This window comes from Lygodium microphyllum, chromosome 19 (assembly GCF_053477565.2).
Source record: "Lygodium microphyllum isolate KBCC chromosome 19, Lygodium_microphyllum_v1.1.10, whole genome shotgun sequence".
In the NCBI taxonomy this organism is placed as follows: Eukaryota; Viridiplantae; Streptophyta; class Polypodiopsida; order Schizaeales; family Lygodiaceae; genus Lygodium; species Lygodium microphyllum.
The window spans coordinates 92,004,592-92,018,538 of record NC_141153.1 but is presented as its reverse complement, the minus strand read 5'-3'; the positions used below and the strand labels follow the sequence as shown (position 1 = coordinate 92,018,538).

The following is a 13,947-nucleotide window of genomic DNA, read 5'->3' as shown; positions in this document are numbered from 1 at the left end:
CCCTTATAGGCTAGATTGGCCCATTGAGGTTCTAGGGTTTCTGTTTGACTTTGTTCGGGTATGGCTTTTGGGTTCTCTTTTGCAAGTGAGAATCCATGCTTGTGTAGAGCCATTACTACAATAGGATCTAATTTGGAGGACCTGTCACGACGAGCATTTTCTCTCCAACCTACTTGGGGGAGGTGCGAAGGGGGGGGGGGGCAATCCCCCCTGGATCACAGGGCTGTTACGATAAATGGCATGTGTAATTTGAAGGACCGTTTATAGCCAAGTTTTGAACTACTTGCTCTAGATTTTAGCTTGATGATAGACCTATGATGTGGTTTCGGCTCTATATGGTCTCTTGGTCAGTTTCAGGATCTACAAGTTAAAATTTGAAAAAATCCAAATTCGTCCCAATAGGTCCAAATTGCAGGGTCCGAATTGTAGGGGCCGAATGCTTAATTCGGCCCGTCCGAGGGCCGAGGGCCGAATGAGAAAGGGTCGAATGTAACCGGTTCAAATGTCAAATTTGGCCAATCTGAATGTGGTTGTCTGAGGGCCGAGTGGGTCGAGTGGGCCGAGTGGGTTGAAGGCCAAGGGCCGAGTGCCAAGTTGGTCTGAATAATCGATTTGGATGGGCTGAGCTGTGGATGTCTGAGTAAGATGTGCCGAATGGTTGATTCAAATGGGGCTGAGGGTCGATTCTAGGACTTGGCCCAGAATCATGTCACTCGGATGGGCCGAATGTGGCGCGATTTTGGCTGACGCAGCAATAAATTGCTTGAATCACACGATTTAGGTCACGGCCTATCGCACACACCTCCAGATCAAAGCTATGGGTGGAGGGGAAGAGTTGTATATACCTGGAATGCCAATAAACTCCAAAATGTAAATCGCCAAACGAATCAAACCCTCATGCCCTATTATGACAGCTGAAACCCTAGTGCTTCTTTTTCTTCTTTTTCTTTGTTTTTTCCTACCCTAATGCATCCGAATCACAAAGCAAATACCTACACTAGTCCAACATGCTTTTCCAAGTCCAAAAACCAAAAACCTACTTGCTAACGAGATTGAATACCTCTTCAAACTCCCTCGCTTCCTACCTATCTACCTCAAGCACCGATTCGGGAAAACCCTACTTCAATGCTCGATTTGAAGCGTGCAAGCGCTCAAGGCTTGAATCTGTTGGTCCCAGCAACGGAACCAAAATGTGGGAGCTCTCGCTCAACCACCAAGACCCACGGACTGCTTATTGTTTCAAGGGTTCCAAGGTGAGCACTAATGGCTACCTCTCACATAGCCGACATGCCATCCATATCTACGGGTATAGTGAGCTTACCTCCATGCCGATCGAGTTACCTCCTCTCCCGTGCACTCTTGTAGCTCCATGATCCAAGTGCAAGCTTCAAGCAAGCTCCATCCTTAAGCTCCACACTGCAAGCTCCATTGCCACGAGCAAGACAAGACAAGAGAAGAGAAGAGAAGAAGAGAGGAGAAGATGGAGAGCTTCTCCTCCTCGGTCCCTCACCCTCACACACTCACTCCCTCACACTCTCACACTCCCTCTCTCAAGCACAAGCTCAAGCAAGCAAGAAGAAGAAGAAGAGGCGAGCCACTTTTGGCCACACATAAGAATGAGCTTCTCATTCACTTTTCAACTTTATATACAAAACCCTAAATCCCTTTTGGGCGATCATCCCCTTATCCCCTTTTTTACATGGCCTAGGCCCCTTTTCCCATTGCCCTCCTATCTTCCTACCTTCCTTCCTACTGCCCATCTACCTTTACAAATTGCACGGGTGAGAGCCTGGCGCTCTTTAAATTAAATCATGATGCACTTGCGCTCTTTTACAAAAGTATTGACTTGTGCTTTTTCTTATGCGCCTTTTTCCTTTATTTAGGACTTTTTTACACTTCTTGTGTTTCCATATTTTTCTTGGTGCGCCTTCTTCTTCTGTTTCACTTTTGCCTTGGCCTTGTCTTATGCTTTGGATTTTCTGGCTTTTCCACCTTGTTTGTTTGAGGGTTAACAGCATATCTTACACACATAATAACTATAATCATGTAGCCATCTAGTACATATCAAATTTTTCTTCAAGTTTAGTACATGATGTACATGTACATCATTAAGTACAAAAGAGAAACCATTAGTTAGTGACAAGTGCACATATGCCACTCCAAGAATGCCTACAAGCAAAGTAATTGACCAATCTAATGCACATCTTTCTTCTAGCATCATATGTAGCAAGCCACTCCCTATGGGTAACTTGAAATGATGCCCCTAAATCAATAATCCAATCTTGACACATGCCATCATTACTAGCAACCAAGAATGCACCCTCAAATGTAGAGATGTAAAGCACATCACCGTCATCACTGCTTATGATGTTGACCTCTTCAAGGCTTTGCTTTCTATTTCTCTTTCTTCTTGCCATCGTCACATCACTCTATTTTTTTCTTTGTTTTTTCTTTACCACTTGAAATAATCCTTTTATATATGACATTTTTGTTGTAGTAATAGTATTCCATGTCTTTTCTCATGTGAGACATACTCCTTGAGTGTCCCCTATCATAGGATTTCCCCTTGCATTGGATCTTAATTCAATTGTAATTGCACTAAAATATTTGGGACCTCCATTATTTTCCTATTCACCTCTTCTGTAAGAAAGTTGCTTTCTACATTAGCAGCAGTCAACCCACTAGTAGGTGCGGAGTTACTGAGATTACAATTCTAAAATTATCCTAGCTTTTAGGCAAGGTGAGAAGCCAAAACATAGCCTTCACTAAGTCATGGAATGCAATCTTGTATGACAATAGCTAATCAAAGATTATATTAAGCACATTTAAATGATTGGATTTACAAGACTCCTCCTCCATGTCAATATCAATGAGTTTCTTTAACCAATACACCTATGATGTGGCACTTTCCTTCTTGTACAGGCTACATAGCTTCTACCAAAATCCATGTGCACACCATCCATATCCTTTAATTTGAAATACACTAAGTTAGAGAGAGTAAGCATAATGGTAGAGCATCTAAGCTCATCCATCTCATCCCATACATTTGTATCCATGTTCTCAGGCTTTACACTAGGCCAATTTAATTGGCTTAATCTATCTCTTTTATACCAATTAATTTAATTGTAAAACTGCTATTTTCAATACAAGAAGTTTGTGCTATCTAATTTCTCAATATTAAACATTGCATTCCAAAGCAGAAGAAGAGGACATATTCACTACAATGTGTCTTGAGAACCAAGCAATAAAGATGCTATCAATTGCAAGCCCAAGAAAACAAATATAACTATAAGCTAAGTGTAGCATTGCAATAGCCAAACAAGAATTCTTGAGCTACTTTTTATGTGTAAAATATCCTCCCAAAAAATTTCCATACAAATAGCCCTTTATCTCTTCAATATAACTAATTTAAAATGTATACTATGAATACAATATGGTTAAATGAGTTCTACATAGCTTGGTTCTTCAAATAGTATGAAAATAGTTTTAGCAACTAGCTCATATAGTAACCATTTCTAGCCTTTTGGAGTATGAATACAATCTCTTGCAAATTGAATATGATCTCTTATAAAGTGGTTCAAATTGAACCATTGTGAAAATGGCATTTAAAAACATCCAACTCACAAGTTTAAAGCGTGAACACAATTCTTGCCAAGCTAGTTAAGCAAAAACCAATTCATGAGGCTTCAATGTGAAAGGGGTTCATTAGTCAAAGGTTTAAGCCTTTGAGAAGGCTGAATGAATAAGGGTATTGCTTAAGCAACCAAGAGGTGCAAATGTTCAAATTTTGCCCCATGGCATGTTCTTGATAGTTTCAAATCAAATGACAACATCTTCTTGCATTACTCAATTGAATTTAGAGCTCAAAACCCTTAAACATAAGCCTTGTCAATCTACTTTTCACACTTTTTCTTTCTATATCTTTACTCACAAACCCCATACTTCCAACAAGAAAACCTCGAGCTTAAGTAGGCCCCTTGCTAAATCCAAATAGTAGACCCCTACTTATGAGAACAAGTTGACTCCGTACTTCCACAAGTGTAAGTTGTCGCTAAGCTTAAGTACCCCTAGTGCTTGCATACATTGAATACATATACATGAATCTTTTCTTAAGCAATCCAAAACCAAACCCCCAAAGTGAGCCTCAATGGCTCTCTTAATTAGAACACCTATTCGACTTAAATGGAAAGCTCAATAGTGGACTCGAACCTCTTTCCAATCCAAAAAATAAGCATGGATATTGCAAGGAAGCACAAATCCTCAACCTCACAATCAAGCTTGATTCCTTGCACTCATCACTCCAACCATGCGCTCCCATGGATGTTGCTGTGATACCAATTGAGAGGAAGCAATGGCGGGATGTAGAGTCAATGTAATGAGGGTACAAGAGGGTGAGAGAGAGAGGAAGCACGCATAAAGTTTTTCGTGGATATACTTAGTTACCCTTATTTTTTGTTATCATCACTCATATATGATTATAAAACGTCTACTAGTACAAGGGGTGCCTACTTGCCTTTGGGCATTGGTTTTTACCCCAACACAAACTTAGTGACAAAATTGTGAATTTTGCATGATCACATAATTTTGGGGGCTAAAAAGTGACCCTATTTTTGCTTAATTTATCCATGGACCCATATTTTTAGCTTAAAGAAAAAGTTTTCTAAAAGAAAAATATTCATCCTAGCCCTATGATATACTAAAGAAGAAATCATAGATTCATATGTTGGAGTTGGGACAGTCAATAGTCTAGTACTAGAAGCATGGATTAGCCCATTGATTGAGAGATGTAAACTTCAACTTTATTATGGCATAGAAACTTGCAAAATGTATCTTGTAGATCTAGATGGTATATTGCAAATGATATTGGGACATTAAGGCCAAGAACCCAAAGTGAGCTATGTAAAGAAATATGTTTCCTTTCCAAAGGAAAAATGAGATTGGATGCATATACTAGTCACCTTGGACCTACCATTCATGGATGAATATAAGCCCCAAATATGCTCAATTTTTATCACTAAAAATAACCATTTGAAGATACATTGCTTCAAACATCCTTCCACTGCTATTATGGGGCTAACTTTGCTTTCACTTATCATGTGGCACTATTTGTGTGTGTGTGTGTGTGTGTTTTTTTTTTTTGGGGGGGGGGGGGGGGGGGAGGGGAGGGGGGATGTAAGAGTCATGATCTTGAAATTAAAATCCTTTACTTCAAGTAAACTCCTCACCAAAGGAAAACACTTGGGTTTGGGATTTCACTTCCCCTTAGTCTTTTCTTGCTTTGTACTTTCCATTCCACTAACTTTATGGACATTCATTGGTTATGATTTCTAAGGTTTAGTACCCATCAACAAATTTGCAATCACATTATGATGAATCATGTGCATAGAATAGTATGTTTAGAGTGCATTCACGATAGTTGTTGAATATACAAATAAATGTGTAAATAAAATCCATACTTCACTACATGAATAGATATACAAATTAATATATGTGTGCATAAAGTACATACTTCACTACGTGAATAGCTATACAAATGAATATATGTGTGCATACAAATTTGTACTTTACTATATGAATAGAAGTGCTTCTGCATAAATCTATGTGGTTGATGTGAAATTGAAACTATATATATGGCTTAAATGTTGAAAAAATGTAAGCTACCTACAAGGGCCACTATCCATAAAAGTATTTTTACAAATGTCATTCCACATAAACCTATGTCTTTATGCAAAATTGAAGTAGCCACACTATAGCAGACCATACACATAGAATAACATGTGTTGGCAATCACATTGTCATTTTGGAACGTATGAGAAATGCAAGAATGGACATACAATGTAATGTGCATTGCATGCATACACATGCTTCCACATAGATCTATGGGGTTGTGCACAATTAGTTATATGTAGCCCAATTTTAAACTATATGCAATGCTCCACTACTCAAAAGGAGCGAAAGTGCAATATGCTTAGAAAATACATCAGGGAATAATTCCATGCAAAAACCTATGGGTTTGTGAAAAGTTTAATATTTGGTGGTGTAAAGTCTATACAAGAATCAATTGGTGCTATGAAAAGTTATAAATCCACATGACTGCTTAATTGCTACATAAATTTCCACTACCTCGAGGATTAGAATGCAACATGCAAAGAATTGTCTTGGGTTTCATACTTCCATCATTAAATGCACATGGAATAAAAACATGGTTTTTAGTGTATCTTAACCTTGATAGTTTGGAAGGATTCTTCTCAAGGCCCATCTTGCTTGAACCTGAAAGGAATTCAAATTCCTTAAGTAACTTTATGAATTATGCGACAAACCCTAGTTCAAATGAATATGTAGGGTTTCGTTGTAGGGAAGCCAATGTCCCAAATTGCAATCAACATTGCAAGGATACTTCTTCATTCAAAGGAATGAGGAAATTAAATTAGGTTATCTCTAGAAATCTTAAACGATAGCAGGGATAAAGCCAAGACTAGATGCTACTATATCAAATTGAAATTTCCTTTACATGTAGAGAGTTTTTTGAGTTTATATTTTGGGGTGTGTAGTTGCTTTGATTTGACATTTGAGGATGGAGATATGTAGGCATCAATATGTGTACTCAACAACATATAACACACACGCGCGCGCACCCCTTTTGAGGCCAAAATCGGCCTATGAGACAACCATGTACAATGTTGATCATCACTAGATATCAAAGTGTGAAATGCTAAAAGATGGTTTAACTTAGTGATATATTGTAAAAGAAGCTAAGGTGGTATACAAGACAAAATAATGCTCACATAGGGATACAATGTGAGGATGAGGTAGTACATGTTTGGCTATGTGACTGAGTGATACTTATATATCTAGTTCCAATCGTGCAACCATCTTGATATCTTCACTTTCATGATTTGTTGTATAGAAGAGCAAGATCTATATGTTACAACTACCGGAGAAGATTTTCATAGACTCATATTGACTAATGCTTTACATGAGGAAGGCTTTCATAGACTCATGCCACAACCAAGGGCTTGACCTATTGTTGACAGCTTACAACTATTAACAACGGGCCAAGGTAGTAGATTTTGTTGTGCTCCAATATGAATAATTTTATGCATTAGATAAGAAAGCTTATTCTCACAATAGGGGGCACTTCTTAGTTCTCATCTCTCTTAAATGTTTTGTAAGAAATATTTATGTTGCTTCATAAGATTTGTACGACAGTCTTGTAATAAAGGAAACTTTAGACATGAATATTAAGAAAATAAGTATTGGTTGTACACTCTCCTTTATCTCTATAAATGCAAGCTTTGCATTACATGGGAAATTATGGTTGAAAGGGATACACGTGCAAAAGAATAGTGGAAATTTTAGATTACGAAAGCAAGCTACATACTTAAAACTTACATTCTAATAAAGGGATACCGGAAGAGGATAGTGGCATGAAAAGTTTGACAAAGTTCAAATTGTAAGTGTAGGCATGACAAGTGGAACCCATAAGTTTCCTTCAATAAAATCCAAGGTAAGAAAAGGTTTAGCCTCTTCATCAGTAAGCTCATGTGCCCATGGCTCTCTTCCATTAGGGCCGGCACCTAACCCGCTACACTTGTATTGGCCATAGTAGACCGTCCTACAAAGAACACATAAGACCATCTTTGCTTGCTATCCAAAATTGGTTAAACAATTTTCAATAATGAAACTCATGGCCAAGAATTGGAGACTTTTTTTCTATGCCATAGGGTCATAATTTATTTTTGCTTTAAGAAAACCCTATTTTTAATTATGTTTATACTATTAAGGTCACTTACATGGTGATATTGCATGAGAATCTACCATTGAGATTGATTAATTGACATAGTATGATAACTCTCACATGTAGTCATATGTAGTTGATAGTTAAACCTTTGACCTAAGGACATAAACATATTAATTATTGTGTGTGTGAAAATGGTCCATCCTTTGGGCACGATGATCCTAGTCTTATAAATAGTATTGCATATAATGATAAATATAGATGATTGCATTCAAATCAAAATTTGAGATGATAATATAATAGTAAGATTAAAAGTCATTTAGTCTTTGAGGTAATGGTGGTTATTGCTATATGAACAATCGTTAGTAATGCTAAGCCTTACATAAGGAGGAATAGTGGGCAATTATGATTGTGCCCTTGAGATAATAGCAATTATTGACAATGGTTGATGAGGCTAAGCTTTTGAGATAATGAGGGAAGATACCCATTGCTTATTGCATCACTCAAGTTGCTCCATGCTCAAGGCATGAAAGGTTAGATTTAAAACATGTTACAAATGATTGTTGGAAAGTTTTTGAAATAAGGATACCTATTTTGTATAGATTGGTTAATTCAAACTTTGAGATATCAATATCATTGTAAGAATAATGAGATTTAAGCCTTTTGAGGTAATAGTGGTTGTTATTGCATGGATAATAGTTGATAAGGAAAAGCCTTACATAAGGATAGTATGTACTAGGCACTAAGGCATCAATAGTGGTTATTGATAATTGTTGATGAGGCTAAGCTTTTGAGTTCAAGAACTTAAGATACCCGTTCCTTCTTGCATATCCACAAATATTGATTATTTGGGCATGATATTGTCAGCTTTAAGGACTATTGGTTAGAGATTATGTTGATGAAGATATTGAGATGATAGTGGTTAGAAATATCGATGAGTACACCCTTGACATAATAGTGGTTGATATGCAGTATGTTAAGGCATTGAGATAAGAAAGGATGTACCCATTTCTTCTTGCATCACCCCAGTTGTTCCATCCTTGGGGGATGATGAGGTTGTCCATGTGGGTGTAAAGGAATACGACACGAGAGTAGCGACCCCATGCACGACCCAAGTACACAGGCCCAGAGCCTGTAAATCATCAATGCTCATTAAAAACATATATGGCAGTAGATACAAAAGCCTTGAATGTAAGAAATTTAATGGCTTTTCCATTGAATTACATGTATTTACCATTTGTATGGCTTGTAAATGCTAAGGTGCTAAACATTGTGCTTCTAAGTTTGAAGGTTTTTCCTTATTAGATTAAACTTGGGTTATGAGAGAACATTGCCTGTGATGGTGCAGTTGACAAAGGCAAAGCCCGAGCTGGAGTCATTCTTGGCTCTCTTTTGAGCTGTCAAGGAGCCTGGTGTTATGGGAACCACATGAAGCTCGCACCCCTGCTTTCATCATTGCATCATCAGAGCCATGTTTCATTAGTCCTTGGGCTCTACTTCTAATTAATTGCTTCAATAACACAAATTCCTAACCCCCTTTCTTCATTAATCATTTCAAATCCCCTTTCTAAATGATTGATCCAACAACACACATTCAATCCCTCAGCATCCATCCTCAATAATGAATCATTGATCCCCTTTCTAATTAGTTGCTTCAACAACACAAATACAATCCAGCAGCATCCATTATTAATCCCCTTCTTTACATGCTTGGTTTCATCAGCATCCATTCACTAATGCCTTTAAAGTGATTGCTACAACCACCAATTCTTCATCATTACTTCCCTTAACAAACCAAATTTCCATCCAGGCTCTCCATCTCCCATCGTTATTAATGCTTCAATGCTCAGTACAAACTTAGAGACAGTGAAAGAACTAACTTAGTTCATAATGTCCTGTCAGAAACGGTGAAAAACCAAATCTAGTGTATACTGTACAATCATACACAGTCAAAAACAAATCTAAGATATGTTTAGTTGCTGGGGCTTCATCAGCTTCAGGTCCATGCTATTCAGAATCATACTTGTCAATGCACTGAGTCGAAAAGCATCTTTCTCACTGTCCAAATCCCAGTTTACTCCAGAAAGCCTCAAGAATTGCACAATGCTATCTGTCATTCATTAGGATACTACTGCAGCTTTGATGGGAAAATTAAGGATTGATGCTGATTACATCACCTGGTACAAGGATCGACCGTTCCCGAAGACAAAGTCAATGGAGCCTTCTATGTAGCAATCCCTGAAGTAATGCTCCCCCTTCTGATCATAAAGAGTGTCTTGGTGCCCCAAGAAGCCACAGCCATAGAACACTGCATTGTCCCCTGATACCCTCAAGGCAACAGCTTGTTGCCTCTCAGCCCCTGGTTGTTGTGCAGGTGCTGAGTTCTGTTTCAATGCAGCTGATGATCAATCTCTCTCTCTCTCTCTCTCTCTCTCTCTCTCTCTCTCTCTCTCTCTCTCTCTCTCTCTCTCTCTCTCTCTCCACACGGTGTGTGAAATTGCCCATGCTATAGAGATACATGTCATGGCCAGTCTCAGCTTTAATCTACTTTGTCATGATTCATGAACCTGTGGCACCTTACAACAATGCCTTCTCAAAACATATCTGCCAGTAATGCACTTCAAACTTGCAACAAACCAATCAAGTTCCTCGCCACCCTTTCTCCCAAAAGTAAAAAGTGCAAGAGCAATACTTTGGTGCACTCTCATCAATCATGTTCACAATGCCCTTTTTTCCACTACAGAGAAATGAACAAGAGGTATACCTGAAATGTGATGTTCATGGCCGCAAAGTACTGGCCATCAACTGAAAGGGAGGCACTACGGTACGTGGAATTGGCCACAGTGGCAGTATCATTCCACACCACCACGGTTGTATTCCGGTTTGAACCTTGCAATGTGATGAAGTCCTTGGTTGCAGGTATTTGCACCTTCTCCCTGCCATACATACACCTCCCTTCATCGTCATCTTTACTGGCACTTAACTAATGACCTAATGCTGACCTTTTTGAGACAGACAATCCCATCTGCTACTATGCCATATAGCATGCTTTTGTCATAGGATATCTTAGTAGCCCATAACGTGATTATTCAGTTTCATCTCAAACATTATTTAAAACAGGATACTTCACTACCTATAATTATGCCATAGCATGCCTTTGCCGTGTGATAGCATAAGGCTATTAAGCATGGCACATGATGTGATTATTCAGTTGCATCTCAAGAATAGAGAATAATGTATCACCTATAGATGCCAGGCTTGACTACGATATACACTGGGTTTTTGCTGTAGAAAGGGATGGAGTCAACTGCTTTCTGGATAGAGGTGAAGTTTCCCTTGCCATTGATGTCCACTATCAAAGTGGAGATGTTTTTGCTTCGATGAAAGAACTGTCTGAAATGGGGCTGATGCTCCTCGCTCCACCTGATGTAATCAAGCCAAGCCTTGAACTGCTCCTCTTGGTTCACACCATCGTCATCATCATCATAATCATCATCTTCGACAGTGGTGCTACCTTCTACTGCGACTACATTGTGCAGCAAAAATGGAAGCAACAGCAAGGAAGCCAGAAGAAGAGCAAGAGACAGCAAGTGGCTCTCCATTAGGGTCTCGTATGTGGAGCTCTCCAACCGCGAGTGGTGAGCAAGGTGGGGGTTAATAGCAGGGATAGGATGCTCAGAATTGAGCTCAGGAATGCAAACTGATTTACAATTGAGCTGCTATGAGCTTTTGCTTGAGCTGATGCAAGCTAAACTTGAGCTGATTCAAACTGAGAAGCTAAAACTGAGCTGATACAAGCTCTCCCATATCTTCTTCTTCTTGTGTAGTGCTTCCTGTGTCTGATTTATATGTACACTTGGCTGCCCCCCAGGTACATTAGACGTGACCTACATCATCTACCTTCATCCTGCTTTTGACTTGAGGGGAGTCCTCTTTCGCAGAGACACAGGAAAGCCTGACTGAAAGAAGGTGGGCATGGGCGTTCACGAGTAGGTTTGTCTGTTCCTCGTGCGTCTACGTCTCTCTCTCTCTCTCTCTCTCTCTCTCCCGAAGAGAAACCATCCAAACGCACCTGTCATCTTTATATGCAAGTGTCTATAGAGTGCTCTGTGCGTATATTGTTGTGTGCACAACAGAAGACAAAAAGCATGGCTGTATGTATGTATTAATTCTCACAAATATCTGTGTGGCGTGCCCATGCATGTAGATATGTATGTGTCTATGGGCTCATGCATCACACCTATGTGTATAGAGCAATAATTTTAGACACAGAGAGAGAGAGAGAGAGAGAGAGAGAGAGAGAGAGAGAGAGAGAGGCTAAGGCACTTCCAATTGCATTGGGTTGGATCCCTCTCGTGATAAGACTCCTTCTCTGGCACCTCCAATGAAGTCATTGTCTCTCTGGTGGTCATCTATGGAGTACATGTTAAAGAGTAGCACCATAGGTATAAAGAATATGATCTAGAACAAATGGTTCTTATATGACAAGTTTCCAAGGCATATGGAAAAGCCAAGTCGGCTTTAGGATTAGGGTTCCTCATTTTGTCAAAAGTGCAAATCCTACTATTAAGCTTAGGGTTCTCACTTTCTCGAAGTCCCTAAAGCGACTTTGAGGCATGAAAGTAATTAACATTTCGTTGAAGGTAGTTGAATAAGAAGTTCTAATCATTGCCCAATCTTACTAAATCTCACATAGCATTCACTTTTGTATGACAATGCTTTCTTTAGTTATACATCTCCATCACTTCCTTTTGTGGAACTTGTTTCATTAGCACATAAAGCATTCTTCATGTTGTGCTCCTAGTTTGGAGAAGGAAAGATGTAAGTGCACTCACCTTCCAAAGGAGGGGGAAATTAGAGAGAGAGAGAGAGTTAAGTGTCCTCTACAATATTCATGGGATTGAAATTACATTAAGCTCAAATGTTAAGATTAAAAAACCTTTTCTCTAAACATTTTGAGCTTTTTGCTTTAATTAAGCAATTTTCTTAATAGTAACCTAGTTTTCCTTAAGAACATTGGTTCTCTATGTATAGGTAGGTCTATGGGTTTAAAAAATGATCAACATGTTCATGCATGCCATGTATCTCTTATTAGCTAACTTCACATATGATTAGACCAACCATTCGATCATGGAGCTTCTATTGCAAACACCCCCCTCCCAAAAAAAAAAGAAGTAAAACTTTATCTTGTGAAGTGTGATTTGCTCTAGGGATTGAAGGGCATAATATGAGCTTTTAAACACCTATCTACTTTTGAGAAGCCATTTTACAACGGAGAGATATGACATGCCGGATAGAGTTATGATAATAAAGATCACATCAACATGTCATTTTCCCTACACAACCCCCACAAAATATTTTTTACAATGGATGTGACATCCCTTGCATGCCAAGTTAGCAAGTAGGCATGTCCACTGGTATGATTTGCTTGGTTGGTTTATGCCTAGTTCTGATGAGCATAGGAGCTAGGATTGTGAGCATGGAGCATGGGGCAATAGATGGGCAATTAGTGAGGAAGGATGTAACATTAGCTATGGGTGCTAAAGTGGTGGAAGGCGACATTGAAAAGAGAGTAAAAAGGTGGTATGTAAGGGATTTGGAGTGGAAAGTGCGATCCAGCATCACGGGGGCTGGTAAGATGGATGGATGGCATGTGCGATATCGACGGAGCACATCCTTGTCTATCACCTCCTAACGGCCAATGATACTTACTACCCCCCATCGATACGACAAACACTCGAGAGAGAGAGAGAGAGAGAGAGAGAGAGAGAGAGAGAGAATCGCCCACACACACACCACCAGATCACGAAAGGAAAGCACTTCTTACTTCTTACCCCCCTCTCACATCCATTCACTCTTTTCTCTTTTAGAGTCCTATACATAGCACACGTGACCCCTTCTACACTTTCTCTCTCTCTCGCTCTCTCACTCACTTAGCTTCTCTAGCACATCATGTCATTGCTAGTCAAGGCCACATACCTCAAGTGTACTCAACAATGCATGCAAGTGCAATGCCTCGTGGATAGTATCCACAAGTTGTCCCCACAATAGGGATGTCCTTCGCGTGCACCCCAACTCGTCCTTCTTAAAGGACTGGCCTTTACATGCAATTCAACTCGCCATTGGCCAAATACTACTTCTGCATTGAACTGTTCATCTCATATGCTATCTAGCTTCCTAAAAAAGTCCTAGTCTTTTAAAGTGAACAC

At 39.3% G+C, this 13,947-nt stretch overlaps 1 protein-coding gene across 2 annotated transcripts; it reads right to left on the bottom strand.

The window, feature by feature from the left end:
- Window positions 1–7,217: 7,217 nt before the first annotated feature.
- LOC148020153 (putative pectinesterase 53) lies at window positions 7,218–11,793 on the bottom strand. 2 transcript variants are annotated; one of them, XM_087700442.1, is made up of 6 exons: window positions 10,982–11,786; window positions 10,503–10,674; window positions 9,916–10,122; window positions 9,073–9,181; window positions 8,744–8,870; window positions 7,218–7,615 (listed from the first exon to the last, which is right to left on the bottom strand). In XM_087700442.1, the coding sequence occupies exons 1-6, from the start codon at window positions 11,338–11,340 to the stop codon at window positions 7,447–7,449; spliced, it is 1,143 nt and encodes a 380-aa protein (XP_087556568.1). In that variant the 5' UTR covers window positions 11,341–11,786; the 3' UTR covers window positions 7,218–7,446. The 2 variants fall into 2 exon arrangements, with proteins under 2 accessions (XP_087556568.1, XP_087556569.1); XM_087700443.1 differs by lacking the exon at window positions 9,916–10,122 and having other exon boundaries at window positions 10,982–11,793.
- Between the last annotated feature and the right edge of the window lie 2,154 nt (window positions 11,794–13,947).